General features: G+C 40.7%; 1 protein-coding gene across 2 annotated transcripts in view; it reads left to right on the top strand.

The window, feature by feature from the left end:
- RNF145 (ring finger protein 145) overlaps positions 1-16,166 on the top strand; it is a 47,833-nt gene that overhangs the window by 14,687 nt on the left and 16,980 nt on the right. For both annotated transcript variants that reach the window (XM_027643454.1, XM_027643455.1), the window contains exons 3-4: positions 6,012-6,120; positions 14,771-14,862. In XM_027643454.1, coding sequence (XP_027499255.1) covers positions 6,012-6,120; positions 14,771-14,862 — 201 coding nt within the window. The remainder of the gene's footprint in view (positions 1-6,011; positions 6,121-14,770; positions 14,863-16,166) is intronic.

Genomic DNA, 16,166 nt, shown 5'->3' on the forward strand with positions numbered 1-16,166 from the left:
TTGGTCAGACAATACTGCAAATCTCTGTAAGGAACTCAGTTCTTGGATTATTTATACTTAGAGTGCCCAATCTGTTATGCATTTAAAAATTCAAGAAACAGCTGGTTTTGGCAGTACCCCTGTAATGAGTAAATTGTTTTGTTGGCATTATTTTCACTGAGATGTGCAGATGTTGATAACAGGAATTCTGATCTCTGTTTACAGTTGTACTTTGCTATGACTGAGTAAATACTAATTTCCTTGTGTACTTTCTCAGTTTAGAACTAATTTCCCATCATTTTCTGAAGGGCAAAGTATTTGCCACATTAGTTTCAAGTAGAGCACTTCTTGCAGTGAATAACATTTGTTCAGGAGCTTTGGCTGAGTGGGAGGGTGAGGAAGAGGTGTGCCTTGGCATTGTCAAGGGAAAACATTGCTCCCCAAAAATGCGGTACGTCATAAAACCTGCAACACGTGTGGCTGCCTGGAACAGGCACTCAGGTAGCAGTAGTGACACAGACAGGCTGGGTGAAAGCTGCCCTTGGTGGTGACACTTCTGGTGCTTTGGTGGCTGCTCAAGACTGAGGGGTTTTGGTGTCATGTGCTCTCTCAATGGCTTGGTGTCTGGGTTGATTTGAGGGGCAGATTTTGCATGAGCCAAGTGTTGGAGTCACCTCTGATGCAGGAGGGGTTCTCTGTGGTGGTGGAGGGGCCGTATGACTTTGCCTTTTGTAACAGAGCAGATGAACAACTCTCCCTCTCAGAAGAACAGCACAGCTGTCCCAGTCAATTGAGAAGACCCCAGTCTGAGTTACCCTTCAAATGATGATTAATACAAATTGAGGATGTACAAGAGCTTTTTGTCTCCCATTTTATGTGATTTAAAAATAAGTGGCTGTTGGGGTTCCTTCTGGGCTTGAGCTTGGGTCTCCAGGGAAGGGGCCACAGAATCTTCCTGGTAACTTATGTATCATGTATTTAACTACCCCAAGGTCTAAAGTGTGTCTTTTAAACATCATCCACTCTTGAGACAGATGATGTGGACATTGACAGTTTATTAAATCTCTGTGTAAATTGTAGTGTAACCAGTTTGGTGATTGATTATCCTGAGAATTAGACACACTGAAAATAAAGGTGCCAACTGTTATAATACTTCTGCCAGCTCCACACTTTCAGAAGTGTGTCGTCGTACTTTCGTGTTGTGGCCAGTCTGAATAAACTGAAATGGGGACAGTGAAAGATTTGGCTGAAATCAAGTGACTAACTCAGCAGTGCACTGATCCTACCTTGAACCAGGAGAGATGGATGTTGTGGTGCTGTCTGTGGCTCAAGACTTGCTGCTTCATAGCAGCATGACTGTGCAAGTCATGATAAGATGGACCCTTTATCCTCACAGGATATGAGCAAGTGGGAAGTTAGGGCCCCCCAAATTCTTTTCCAGTAGTATCCAATTAATTGTGCTCTTACTTTCTGGCACTGCAAGAGTTGGTGTGGTTTTATTAAGAAATGTTATAAACTCTTTGATGTACAAAGTTCTCATTTTTAGACTAAATGTGCAGGAAACTTTTGAGTAATAATGTGAAGTGGACGCAAGGGATCTGTAATCATGCAAATGAGCACTAAAGTGTTTAATAAAGAGGATGAGTTGCGACTTTGATCATGCTCCAGAAGCCTCTGCTGTGTGCAGTCAATAAACCTCAGACTCCTGAGTCGGCAAAGAGGTAATTTAGGTGAGAGAAGCTGGGAAACACCTTGGTGGTGCACAAATGGAGGGAGATTGCTGAAAGGCAATGTGTGAGCTGCTGCTCACAGTAACAATAAGCATTGCACAGCCAGAGGTTTTCATTTAGCTGAATCAACAAGTTGTAAATGAGGTCATGAGCCAGTTAATGCATGTGTTCTTGTCCAGCAAGGTTTAACTTTGCTTTTCTGCTTAGTATTATTTTCACAGTTTATTTTCTCTGGTGGGGCCAAAATCTGCACCATGTTTCACGAGAGGCAGTAGAAGTTCTCTGTTTCCTCGTGCTTCTGAATAGGAACTGAGTGGGAGATCTGTGTATTTTTAAGGTTGGCTGAGTATGTCTTCTGCAGTGCTCCTTAGAGCTGGAAGCCTAAAGGTGTAAGTCTCATTCTTGGTGGCCTGGCACCAGGGCACTATGGCTGTATTCAGGAAAGAGATTATTCTGTCTTGTCTTTTTTCTTTTTTTAACATGTGTTAAACCCATTTATTTAGTGGGGCAGGAATTGTGCTTCTCTGAGCTTGCTGCTTACCCTGAAGCAGAGATGTACTTGGTGAGTTAAAAGAGACAATACACCAAGTCCCAAGGGCAGAAATAGCACAGCCTGAATCAAGGGAGTGGAGTGCTCACTGCAGACACAGAGCTCAGAAAGCTTTGGATGGAAGTGAGCTTTAGTTACTTTTAACCCATGTGTAAAGGCTGCCCACCAAAACAACTGTTTCTCAATCTGTAAATCCTTGTGTGGGGGGACTCTCTCCAAAGGGATATACGTTCTCAGCATCAGGATTTCTTCTGACAGAGGAGGTGGATGAGAAAGCTGCTGTGAGAAATTTCATTTCCTGGTCCTGATTTTTTTTGAAGTGGAATCTTGTTTACGCCATACACTAATTACATCATTTGTCTGGGTGAGAACAAAGGGAATAGAATATTACTGAATTTGAGCTTGTCTTCCTTTTTTTCTGCAATGAGATGGTTTGGTAATGAATTATTTGCCTTTTTTTTGGCAGAGGCGTTGTCGATAAAAATGAGGTTGGTACCACTTTGGGAATAGGGCCTCTGCAGTAAAAATGCAAATATTGCAGTATGAAGTGTGTTGAAATCTCCCTCTTATCAAGTCACAAGAGGGAATTGTAAATAAGAGTGAATGGGGACTACTGCAAATGTCTATTGCTCTCCCCCTCTTCAAAATCTAACAATTAGACCAAATGGCTGCTTCAAAGGGAACATTTAAATTCCGACCCAAACTCCTGAGTGGTGGAGTTCATTGCTCAGGCTTCTGCAGTAACCTTGGTTGTCTTGTGCTACTTCCCTGCACAGTGTTATGAGCATCTGTGCTGTCTGGAAGCTGGTTAGAAGGCACAGTGACTGTTGTCTTCTCATCTTCTGATTTGTATTTAGACTTTATAATTTTATTTTTTTTTTACTCCTTCAGTCTATCCTGAAGGATCCTAACTATTTTGGTTAAAGTTGTGATCATGTAGAGAAGAATGAACTTCAGTGACCTCTAAAGTCCTTTCATTTAACTTGCCTGTGTTAGAGTGCAGTTGCTGCCCTCTAAAATGTCTACAGAAATGATCCTACCATCACTCAGATACATCATGTGGCCAAGAAGCAGACTTTCATGTGATAGAATAAGGTAAAGAAAATGGCAGAGCTTAAATACAGATACAGTAAACAGGTGTTCTAAGACTATTTATAGAATAATTGAAGAATAAAAGACTGCATAATAAACTCCACTTAGTTCTTCACCTGAAGGTGAGTCATGGGCTACAGTGAGAAGGAAAGGTTTGGAGAGATTTGACTCACGTGCTGGAATGATAAATGGCTGTGGGTTGTTTTGCAGGGAGAATTGTCCCTCAGTAAGGAATCAAGGGAAGGGGGTGAATGCAGCAGAGATGAGGTGGAAGAATGTCAGGGGATGGTGTGAGAGGTGCTGGATCCAGCTCATGAGGCTGTGGTGTGGTGCAGGCTTGTTAAATGTCTTCATGGAGACTGCTGAGGAGTTCCTGCTCTTGTCATTTGTGTATTTGGTAGGTGAAAAGTGCTGAACAAAGAACAGGAATTCCATAAAATACAGGTGTTTGCTAAGAAAATGGATGATGTAGAACATCTGCTCTGTTTGGTTAACCAGAAGCGTGTTATTCTGTATAAAACAGTTGCTAGAAGGAAACCTGTAGTGCTGTATTTCAAGCCCCCTTAAAAAAACTTAAAATAAAAATTATAGAACCATAGAATGGTTTGGGCTGGGAGGGACCTTTAAAGGTCCAACCCCCTTGCAATGAGTGCAGGGACATCTGTAGCTGATCAGCTTGCTCAGAACCCCTCCAGCTTGACCATGAATATTTCATGGGGCATCCACAGCCTTTCTGGTCAACTTGTTCCAGTGTTTCACCACACTCAGTTCTTTCTTGTATCTCATCTAAATCAACCCTTTTTTAGTTTAGAACCAATACTCCTGGTCTTATCACTACTGGTACTATTATAAAGTCTGTCCCCATCTTTCTTATAATCTCCCTTTAAATGCTGAAAGTCTACTGTGAGGCCTTCCCAGAGCCTTCTGTTCTCCAGGCTGAACAGCCCCAGCTGTCTCAGCTTGTCTCCAAAGGAGAGGTGCTCCAGCCCTCTGGTCAAAGTGATACTGTACAGAAACCCCAGTGACTTGTATGATAATTCATTGTAATAAAAGAAACTATCAATTATTTCAGCTTTTGAAAAGGCACATCCTCAGACAAATGTCCAACTTGTCATATCCACTTCATGAAGGTACTCGAAAAATTATCTTTAACGTTAAGTACATAAATTATATATTGGTATTTAAAAAAGGTAAGTAAATAGGCTTTATTTGTCTTATCATCACTCCTGACATCTGTCTTACCTGAATTGATCTCTTCTTGGCATCCTGTGGGCCTGATGCCTTTTCTAGGAGCATCTTGCAAGATACTTTTTTTGAAGACCAAACTGTTGGTAGAATTTTACGGAGGTGGCTTATTGAACATGGCAGATACTAAGCAGCCTTCAAGTAATTCTGCATAAATACTGACTCTGACATAGTATCTTTTTCAAATATTCGAACATGCTGTGTTCCCAAGCTGCTTTATAGTAGCTGGTTATGTCACTGCTCATGAGTGCTTAATCTAGAGTTACATTATTTAAAAAGCTCAAGGTATAAATTAATTCAGGAAAAGAGACTGTACCTCATGTTGCTGCGCAGATGGATGAAACTGTAAATGTAACATGACTAGTGTAGCTGTAAGGGTCAGGGTAAGTTCTTCTATAGCATTCTGTTCTTAGCTTGAGGGGAGTTCTTGGCTGTTGCTGGGTTGTTTTCCTAAATGGATTTCAGTGCCAGGCACTTGAGCTGACCTTCAGACGCAGCATGAGGGCACTGCATTGTGATGGAGAGCTCGGAAATAAAGATTAGTAAGGGCACCATGTGCTGGGGTTTTGACCTGCAGCCTGTCTGGGAAAGAGAAGAGTGTGGACATGTACCATTCAGTTAGGAAGTCGACTTCAGAGTACTGCTTTGAGTATCCAAATGAGAGCAGGCATGATAAAAAATCAATGTTCTGCTTGTTGGAGAGTCTGCTGAGCAGCCACGGTCAGAGTAAAGCTGTATCCACATCATGTGTTTTTCCACAGTCTCACTAAATGCTAACAAGAAGTGCAGGAACTGCTGGTATAAATGCCTACAAATCCTAACCTATGCCAATTCTTGTCCTTGATTTATGCAGCAGTGATGTATGAGGTACAGGCTGTGTGTCCCCATCTCAAATTATGGACATGCAAAGAGTCTGCAAGCCATAGAGTGGAAGAATTAAAATGTGTCATGCTAATCAGCGTGGAAAAGTGTTCTGTGTGTCCTGTGTTTGAGGAAAAGGATATTTTACATCAATGGACTGAATTTTATGATTGGATAGGTTTTTTTCCCCGCAGCACTGAAAGTTGCTTTCACTTGGAAGAACATGGAGACCTAGACCTGTTTTCTCTTTGTTGTACAGGTTATGTTCATTGTCATGTTAAAATACTGTGGATCAAGTCCCCTTCTTGACATGTAGATGTGATCTTACAGAAGCTGGTAAAGCTGTTTCTGGTCATGGAGAAAGAAGGAAAACGGGGGAAGGTATTTTGTGTGCTTTGTGTTTTGATGAGAGGAAAATGTAGGTAGGTGAAATTTAAGCCAAATGAAAACAAAGGTGTTAGAGATCTGAATAGTTTTGAGCGTTAGTCCATATTTTAAGAAAATTGGGGTTAGATAGTATTTTTTGAAATATCAACGTCTGCTTTTTGTTACAGGTTACATCTTAAGTGTTGTGCTGCTAACTTTACCAAGGCAACACCTGGTTCAGCTTTACCTGTACTTTTTGACTGCACTGCTGCTTTATGCTGGGCACCAAATTTCCAGGTAAGAATAAATGGATTCATTTTGTTAGCTTGGTTTGGGAATTAGAAAATTAACTGTTATTTTGTTGGTATCTTCTATAAATGGTTTTGTGGTGGCCGTTTTTCTATGTCCAATGCCTAAATATATCTTGTTGTTCTTTGTGTTGGAAAAGTTTATGGAACTAAATATGCAGTCAAGTAGTTCTTTTAAGTCATTGAAAATACACCAGGAATTTTGAGTATCATGTCCACTAATCTGAGGAAAGAAAGCACTTACCACAAGACTAAATGTGGCCTCTGATGCAATAATCTGAGTTTCTCAATGGCTCAGCCAACATGCTTTCAGCACTGGGGAGTTTTACAAAGCAGACAGGATGTTACTTGTAGTTCCCTGGTACCTGGAGAGCAAATAGGGATCTGGAAGATGGTAAAAGCAAAGTAATAGTGGGATTTATTCTTTGTGCAATATATTTTAACAGACAGGTGTTTGGGATCTAAAATGCAGAGCGAGAGGCCGGGGAACTCTGCATGAAACAAGACAAAGTGAACCATCTTTCTTTGGCCACAGCTAGATCTGTTGAAAGCCAATGTAAACTCTCACGATGTCTAATTGGAACCAAAGCAAGTGCCATCACATTAAAGGTTTTATCGGGGAACTTTTGAAAATATAGTCTTGAACCTGACTTAGTTTGGTACCTGCTGATGGGAAACATTTAAAAATGTGCTTTCAAATGATTTAAGGGAAGTGATAGTTTTGTTATTTCTACATCAAAATTATTGTTCCAAAGCATTTGCTGGAATGTCTCTTGCTTCGTATGTTGCAGTTCAGGGGACTGTTAATGAAGGTTTTGTGGCAACTTGACTTGTCACTGTTGTGGCTGTCAGAGTTGCAGTTAATGATTTCCTGAAACGATGAGTGTCCAAGAGAGGAATTATGACCTCTTATTGCCTCAGTAGGAAGGAAAGAGGGATTTTTATCATCCTCAGGGGAGTCCTGAGTTATTATAGATGGAGTTTGTGACTGTTTCTTATAGGGTTGAAGGCTTACTTATTAGAAAAAGCAAACTAAACATTATTTGAGAAGTTGTGTTGAAATAAAAATGAAGCTGGTAACAAATGCCCATCAGACACAGGGCTTTGGTCCAGCATATTTACAGCTAGAGAGGTATATTATATGCCACTCTGGATCTTTAAATGTTTTATAAGAAAGGGAGATGATATGCCTTTGTTTGATACTTGAAGGGGTAGATAGCACTGTGTTTGCTTTTAATACTCTTTTTGTTTGTGTTTCTATGTAATAAGAATTCTCACCTCTGTTGCTTTGTGAGGCTTGGGACTTCACAGGCATCATTGTAACATCTTTGATAACTGTTTGGTGTGTTCATACTAAGCTTTCTTTATTTGATGCTTCTGGAGTGAGTTAATAAAGACTTTAATTAAATCTTGCATCAGCTGGCACAAAAAATATATTTAATTAATATTCCAGCAGTATTCCCGAGGTATTTTGCAAAGCAAAGGTAGTTGCTAACACTTTTGAGTGAGCTTACCCATTCCCTAGACATCAGGCTGATTTGGTTTGGAAGGAAGCACAGTGCCAGGGATTCTCTGCAGCAGCCTTTGTATAATCAGAGAATCATATGTGGGGAATGGCACTTGCAATAGCTTTACAAAAGAATTTTTGAATCCTGTTAGTTTTTGTATTGAAAATAGTAAAATGTAACAGACAAATCTGTTGGTGGAGTCCGTCCTTTTATTGCCAAAACTATCCAATTCCAACTGGTGTTTCTGTTTAGCAGCCTGATCATAACAAACATGCAGTAGTTACATGTGCAAACCGTTCCTTCATGTTTTTTGTTGGCAGTTCTGCTTAGAGCTGAAAACTTGCAGAGACTTGCTTGCATGCACTACCAGTTGGGATGCTATTTAAGACCAATGAAGAGGTCTCATATTGAGGCCAGTTTGGTTAGTGCAAATTATAGAACAAGACCAGAATCAGCTGGCACTTGTGACTCTGCAGTGTTCTGGAAATTCTGAGCTGTTGAAAGAATTCTCAGTGCTTTTTTTCCACCCCAGAAATAGCTTGCAGTTCATCTACAAGTCTGGGAATAAGATCATCTGAATTTTATAGTTAAACTCTAACTTCAGACTTCCAGATCTACGTGACCTTGACAAGTGACTTGATTTCTTAAATGTTTGTTTCCTTGCCTGCAGAACTGAGAATTACCTTGATGTGTAAAGATGGATTAGCTAGTATTTGTGAGTACTTGGAGCATCAGAGATGATGCTAGGTTTGTATGTAGCATGTTAACCTGGGAGTTTGGGTGGAAATAACATACCATCTGCTTATGGAAGAAAGAGATGTCAGCTTTAAAAAAACAAAATCCTTGTTAGAGAAATTTCTTTGCCCCAGGTTTTCCACAACAGAGTCTCCAATTCCAGGAAAAATTAATTTAATAATTCAGTGACACAGTAATAGGAACAGCTTGAGCTGGGTGCCTCCAACCAGGGACCCAGAACACACAAATCTGGGCCTTTGTACCCTTACAATGTATCCACCCCTTCTTCACACACTCTTCATGTGCTTTGCACACACCTCTTGACCCAGTGGTGGGTTTTGGTTTGGGTCTTTTTGTTCCCTGTAGGACTCCATCTCCAGATGGGTGTTAGCTGCTTTTATCTGGCTGGGTTGCAGGTTCTGCTGGTAGTGGTGGCTTCCTTATCTTGCAGTTCCCAGTGGTCTCAGGGTGTCCCTTCGTGTAAGTGAGCAGAAATTCAAGATAAGTTTGACTTCTGTAGGTGGGATTTTGCAGCTTGTGGCCTAAGACTCCAGCAACTTTAGCTAACTCATGCTAAGCAAAACTGCTCATCCAAAAGAATACAGTTGAAAGAATTCAGCAAACTAATCTTAATTTACAACAGTCCTCCCATTGCTTTTATTAAGCATTCTTGCTAAGATGTTAAAAGGAACTTATGAAGTCTTTCAGGGCCTTTAACCATGACCCTTAGTCTCACATATGTTGTTACAAGCAACAGGCACAATATAATCAGAGCAAACCAGGTCACTACTAGATGGAGCATCTGATTATGGATTCCTGTTGCTGTTGGTGACTGCCCAAAGAGAGTTTCCCAGCATTGGTGTTCTCCCTTCTTCCCTCCTTTCATGACATGATGCATCTCTTCTGTATCACAGTGAATGGTGATTAGAGTTTTTTGTCCATTGTTTCATACACTTTCTAATAGTTGATACAGGTCATTGTGCTTAGGGGCTTCCTCACCAATGAAGGGTTCGTTCCAATGGGGGCAAGTAATAAATCTTCAGCTTATGTATAATTGCACTGTAACCATTGATAGGAAATAATAGGAGCTGAATAATTAAAATTGCATCCTACTGTGTTATTAGAGTTGGAAATAATTGAGTGATTATTTGTCCCTGAAGTGCTGTTATTTACAAACATAAGACTGCAGAGTTCTTAGAGGAGCAAATCCTTTGCCAGCATATACAAGTACAGTTTCAGGGTTTCTTCAAAATGTATTTCAAGTGACAGACATTTTGTTCCGTGTCAAAACAAATGTCTTGGGCTTTGATGGTTTTGCTTTCACAAATAACTCCCTGTTGTTCTCCTACAACACACGCATCAACACTGACAGTCTGCCATTTGATACTGTTTTGTTGGGCCCATATTCTCTGTTCAAGTGGATAGAGTGCAGTTCTACTGTGATTCAGTCCTAATGCAGGGATTGGGTGTGTGGTATATAAGGATGTGTTGCATGTTGTTGAGACAAAAGCTGTGGCCTAATTACTGCTGCAGTTATATGGGAAATTGGCTGGATACCACCACAATTGGAATTCTCTTTCCTAATCAGCTGCAGTTTCCCAGATTTTCTTTTTAAATTTCAATAGGAGAGATAGTCCATTCCCCTTCTCTTACAGTTTTGGCTACTGTAGATTGTGTCTGCAGTTGTGCTTGGATGCAATTAAGAGCCAGTGCTGATTTCAGAAATTTGTGGGATCAGGTGGAGATGTAGCTAAGCATGTTGTGTTGGGCAGTGAGACAGTGTTTGGTATCAAGTTAATTATTTTCACAGGTCACATTAACATATATTCTGTTTACTTGAAATCTGGTGTCCAACGACACACAACAGCTGGAATTGAACGTTAAGCAGCAGTTAGTAGCACTGGAGCAATGAACTTTGGTCTTGCTGGGTTTCTCTGTTAAAGCTGGATCATGAGCTGTATCTGATTCACAACAAAAAACGAGAGCTCCTTCTTGGGGTTTTATAGAGGTTTGGTCACCCAGCCCATAAAAATCTACACAAACTTCCTCCCATTTAATATTGTTAACTTTATACCACACTGGGTCATACATTGATTTTATACTTAGCCATGCAGCTGTGGTCATCTGGGTTAACAACACCAAGAGTAGGGAGCTGTCCCACTTCATCTCTTCAGAGTATCAGTTCTTCCCAGTGCCATCATTCATTAGCTGGATGGTTACTCACCACTTGTTTGACATGAGAGTGGTGTATCTAATTTTCTTTCCCTAAATCAGTAATGTGTTTGTCCAGGGCTTTTATCCTCTAAGCGTTGTCGTAAATAAGTGAATCTTAATTGATTGAAAGTTCCATGTAGTGGCCAAATTTCCTGGGGCCCCCACCAGCTGTCCTAGTAATATATGGCCATTCCTCCTGGCACAAGGCCACTGTGTGCCTTTCAGATAATTGAGCTGTACCATAAATCTTTTCCCAGTTTTGCTGTACTTCAGCCGAGGGCATCCCCTTTTCTATGCTGAGAAAGAAGAAATCAAAAGCAATAAAAAATACTTTTAGGGAGACCTTCCTGTTGAGTCACGAGGTTCAGAAAGAATCCCCTTGCTTTCTGAACTCCTTCCCAGAGAGGAGTGTAGGTGCAGCTGAATCCTGTCTTAGACTTGGCCAACAGTTTTTATCTAAAGGATTATATTTCCCAGTGCTAAGAGGGATTTGAGCCTCCTTCAAATGTGGAACTTAAACCCCCTTTCTATGTGCAGCCTTCTGCTGATCAGGCAGCACACCCATAAGTGAGCTGCAACAGCAGGGGTCTCAAACCCTCTGCAATACTTTCTCCAAATCTGCTTAAGGAATTTTAACATTTACCCTTCAATACCTCCTGCTCCAAAGGTCCCAGGTGAACTCACCCAATGCCAGCAGTTGGATATTTGGAGATGAGAGGATGTGAAGGTGGTGGCCTAAAGTCCCATCTAGGTCACCAAATTGCTTTGCCCCAGGTTTCCCACAGCAGAGTCTCCAATTCCAGAAAAATTGGTTTAATAATTCAGTGACACAGCAATAGGAACAGCTTGAGCTGGGTGCCTCCAGCCGGGGACCCAGAACACACAAATCCCTGGGCCTTTGTACCCTTACAATGTATCCACCCCTTCTTCACACACTCTTCATGTGCTTTGCACACACCTCTTGACCCAGTGGTGGGTTTTGGTTTGGGTCTTTTTGTTCCCTGTAGGACTCCATCTCCAGATGGGTGTTAGCTGCTTTTATCTGGCTGGGTTGCAGGTTCTGCTGGTAGTGGTGGCTTCCTTATCTTGCAGTTCCCAGTGGTCTCAGGGCGTCCTTTCGTGTAAGTGAGCAGAAATTCAAGATAAGTTTGACTTTTGTAGGTGGGATTTTGCAGCTTGTGGCCTGAGACTCCAGCAACTTTAGCTAACTCATGCTAAGCAAAACTGCTCTTATGGATAAACTTAAAATACACAATTTTAAGGTTGTAGACATTAGTAACCTGTGAGAGTGTGTTTGTTGACAGTGGAGATTAATCAGCCAAAGTAAATGTCAGCGATATGAGTCAATTAGGTCAGATAACCACTGTGCCTTATGTCAGTCAATTACAAAACATATTTTTAGTAACAGAAGACCTTTCTGCACTTTCAGTAACAAAAAATGATCATGTGTGAAACACTGTATCTCTTCACCTCTTTAGAGCAAGATTAGTCATGGCCGGCCTTCAATACCTGTTAACAGGCCAGTAGCTGGATTAAATGAGACTGGGAATGCATTCATAAAATGAACAGCAGGCAGTCTGATCGAAGCTTTATTCTTAAATCCGAATTTTCTAAAATAATAATGTAGTTTCAGTCATTTCATTAACTGGTAAATAATGATTTTAGCATTCTTGTTTTCTTACATTGCTGCAGTAAAGTGAACAATCCTCAAATGTAAAAGCTGCAGATTAATACAGCTTTAATTGATCAAAATTGAGTGCAGGCACTTGTTTTTTTCATCATCTTGTATGGCACTGCAGCTGTTCGAGGCATCTTCTGATTGGTATCAGTGCCAAAAGATCCTTGTGCTTGTCCGGGTAATAAGAGAATCATTGCTTTGACTTTCCTCAATCAGACACCATCTACAAATACTGTTTAAAAAATTTAGGAGATCTTAAAACATTGCTTCTCCAAGCTGGTGGGCCTAAAACTCAATTATAATTGAGAGTTACTTAAAGAATTCAGCCGAGTGCAGACCTCAGTGCAGATGACTGAACCAGACAACAGCAAGAAATGTAGCTCGAAGAAATTTGGGTCATCTCCAGACACGTTCTGGTGTTGAAGAAGCAACTGTAAGTGTAGCTTTGTTTGTGTTTCTTAGCCAAGTTGTGTAAGGTCATCTTGCTGCACTTAGTATCCTGGATGATTTTGTAACCTACTTTCTAACAGATATAGAAGAAACTTGATGTCTTCACTGCTTTCCTTCTAGCAGCTTAGAAATAGCCAGTGTTTTCACCCTAAATTTGAGGATGGAGCGTGATACTGCTAATACAAAAAGCAATCTTCAGCATGTTGCAAGTGCTGTTACTTTTTTCTCTCTTTGTAACTCTGATGGATTATCCTGTTGGTGTTGATGCTTTCAGAAAGTGCTTTCTGCTGGTTCATTTGACGTAAAGAAATAGAAAAATCTTTGTCCCAAAGATTACATCCTTATTGGAATACAATCCACCTTTTGGAAGGTGGGGAAAAAAGCATTTGTGTTCAGCTATAGCTTGATAACAAGGGGGAATTTTCTATCTAGAATAGTTGTCTTAGGTGCCTTTCAGTCCTCGTGTATTTAATTGTAGGTTGCAGTCTGAAGAACCCATTTCAACATACCTCACGTACACTGTGACGCTTGAAAAGCTGCCGTGAGTAGGCAGCGTTGTCAGCTATGAAGAACAGGCTTTGAAGTGTTTGTTTTAGTACTTTGAGATTTATGTCTTGAATTCCTGAGATTTTTTTGCAAGTGAAAATGCGAATACCTTAGCTTGGGGGGTAGCAAGTTAATACTAGGAAGGGGGGGTGTGTTTCCACATTTCTGGGGAGAAGCGAATGCTTTCACCACCACTGAGTTACATCTATTTCTGCACTAAAATAAAAAGAGCAATGCTTGTATTGGCTGTGGTTTCCTGTCCTGTTTGCTGTGTTTTGTCTGTAGCTGTTCCCAGCAAGTGTGGCTTGCTTTACTGATATAAATAAACATGTAATAAAAGAATTGCCCCTTGAGCAAGCGGACTCCCTTAGCTCCATGTGGGGTCAGATCAAGTGTGTCTGTCTGGCATTCCCAGGATGTGATGCAGGTAGACACAAATGGCTGGACAGGACGAGCCAGATACAAGCACAGGCTTAGTTGTGCTGCTGATGCCCGAGGTGGTGGTGCCCTAGCACGGGTGGAATTGCAGTTGTCCTGGAGTGGAGCAGGAAGGGTCCCAGGGCAAGGAATAAAAATGGGCTGGAGAGTTGGATGCAAAAGGTCGGGAATACTGTCTGCTGTCCCATGGCAGGGTATTAAGGGGTCACTGGAGAATTCCTGCTGTGCTGTTCCAGGACCATCTGAAAGTGCAAAATGCTTGCTCTCAGTGTGAGGTTCTGTTGCTGTCACGTGTGTTAACCTTGAAGACAGAGCCGATGGATAATCACCAACAGCAGGAAAATGCCCAATCTCCTCAAGTTCTTACCTTCTGCTTTGGTTGCCAGAGCCCACCCTCCCAGCCCACCCTCTTTGGGGGAAATTACAAATGCCCTTTCAGATTTTCAGACTCTTATTAGATCTGTCAGTTTGAGGGTATCTAGTAGGTCCCCCAAGCTTCCCAGGATAGAACTACACTTTTAAATCATGTTGGATAAAAGGATTACATAGCAACTCTGTTCCTGACTCTAGTCCATGACTGTCACTTTTCCTTCATACCTGTTTTTTACTTCAATGCAGAGAACTTGTTAGGTGCAAAATATTATGAGCATTACATTGAAAGACCTCTCTGTCAAGCCCCCAGATTTTCTCTTCCACACGTTGCTGGTAGAAAAAGCAATTATTGTTAGGAAGAAAAACACTTAATAAGGATACTTAAAAATGGAATGGTGCTTAAGAGGCTTTGTCAATAAGCAGTTTGAGGCCACGCTCTGAAGAACAGCTTGGATGTCCCAAAGGATTTTTACAGCTCTGCCAGTGAGTCTAATTACAGATAATTCTGCTCTCGCTAGAGTCATGCTTCAGTTAGATCCTTCCATCAGTGAAGCTGCTGTAACAGTAATGTTAATATTGCTTTTTGTAATTTAGTTAATTGGCTGTGACATACATTGAAGTTACATAGGTGTGGAATGAATAAATTGCTTCTTGTCTGATCAGTTTGATCATAATAGTTTGTGCATTTATCTTTTTAGGGATTATGTGAGAAGCGAATTGGAATCAGGATATGAGGGACCAATGTACTTGGAGCCTCTCTCTATGAACCGTTTCATGACTGCTTTAGTAGGTAAGTGCTTTAAATATTTGAGATGCAGGAGAGAGCTCTGCCTAATTCTTTTCCTTGAAACCTGTGCATGTTTTACCTCTTGGTTTCAATTCTCTTGTATTACTTTTAGTAGTTGTAATTCTTATTAATATGCAAAAGGCATGGGAGGATGCCTGTATCCTGCCTGGCCTTTTCTATGCAGCTCTGAAATATTTTCCAGGTGTGTTTGTCATGCTCTGCTGCTGTGTTACTGTCAGATTGAGATTGTTACCGTCAGATAAGTTCTGATTCAGGACAACTGGCTTGTCTATAGTAATATTTATGTGAAAGTACTGTAGAAATTTCAACAGTAATATGTATTTGTGGTGATTTTGTCAATTCAAGCGTTGTACACGTATTAATTCTTTATTGGGTTTAGAGATGAACATTATCAGTCTCTTACAAAACATGATGAAATATGTCTGTGGGTGTGTGCAGGGGACTACAGGCTATTGTTTTTTTTACAGAGTCTCCAGGATATTTCTAATTAAAGAGTTAAGGAATAAGAAGTCAAAAGTACATTTAAATTGTGTTTGATTAATGGCCAAGATGACTTCTCTACCTAAAAATCTCAAATCCTGAAGAACTGGACTTCCTAGGCTGTTTTCCTAGGCTTTGAACTTTGACTGGAAGAGAATAAATGCAACGTTAAGGTTGTTACACCAAACCATATGTTCTTCTGAGAGGATACTGGAATACACACACCCCATGTATATTATAAAATTAAGCCTGAGACAAGCTTGGAAGAAAAATCTTCCTTAATTCCTTTCCGTAAGATCTATGGTTTTCATCAGATTATTGACAGATTTAGTCAACCATGTACTGTTGGCAAAACTCAGCTGCTTTCTGTTTACTTGCAGCTGCTACTGGCAGCTAGAAATGTGTTTACTACCCAACAGTATGTTAGGTCTGCCAGAATATACACATCTCCTGCTTGCCTGCATCCTTACTTCCAAATGTGGCATTCGTCTTTGCTTTTAATATTTTTAGTAGAAATAACATTGGTAATTTTCAAGGAACTGTTATTTAGTTATAGTTTCTTCTCTCTTGTGTATATTTTGCTGTCTCCTCAAATGACACCAAAGTACAGCTAAAGCTTTTAGCATGTTTCTGTGAGAAAATATTTGTAATTAGTCCCTTGAATCTCTCTCAGGTGCAATGCAGGGTCCCATGGTAAAGCAGAATCCCTCAGAGAGCTTCACAAAGCTGCAGGCAGGCCTGGGCAGGAGGAGATTCAGGAGGCATTGTGTCATCAGTAACACTTAGACAGAAACTAAACCAAGAGT

This window comes from Corapipo altera, unplaced genomic scaffold (genome assembly GCF_003945725.1).
Source record: "Corapipo altera isolate COAL_440 unplaced genomic scaffold, ASM394572v1 75, whole genome shotgun sequence".
NCBI classification, from domain to species: Eukaryota; Metazoa; Chordata; class Aves; order Passeriformes; family Pipridae; genus Corapipo; species Corapipo altera.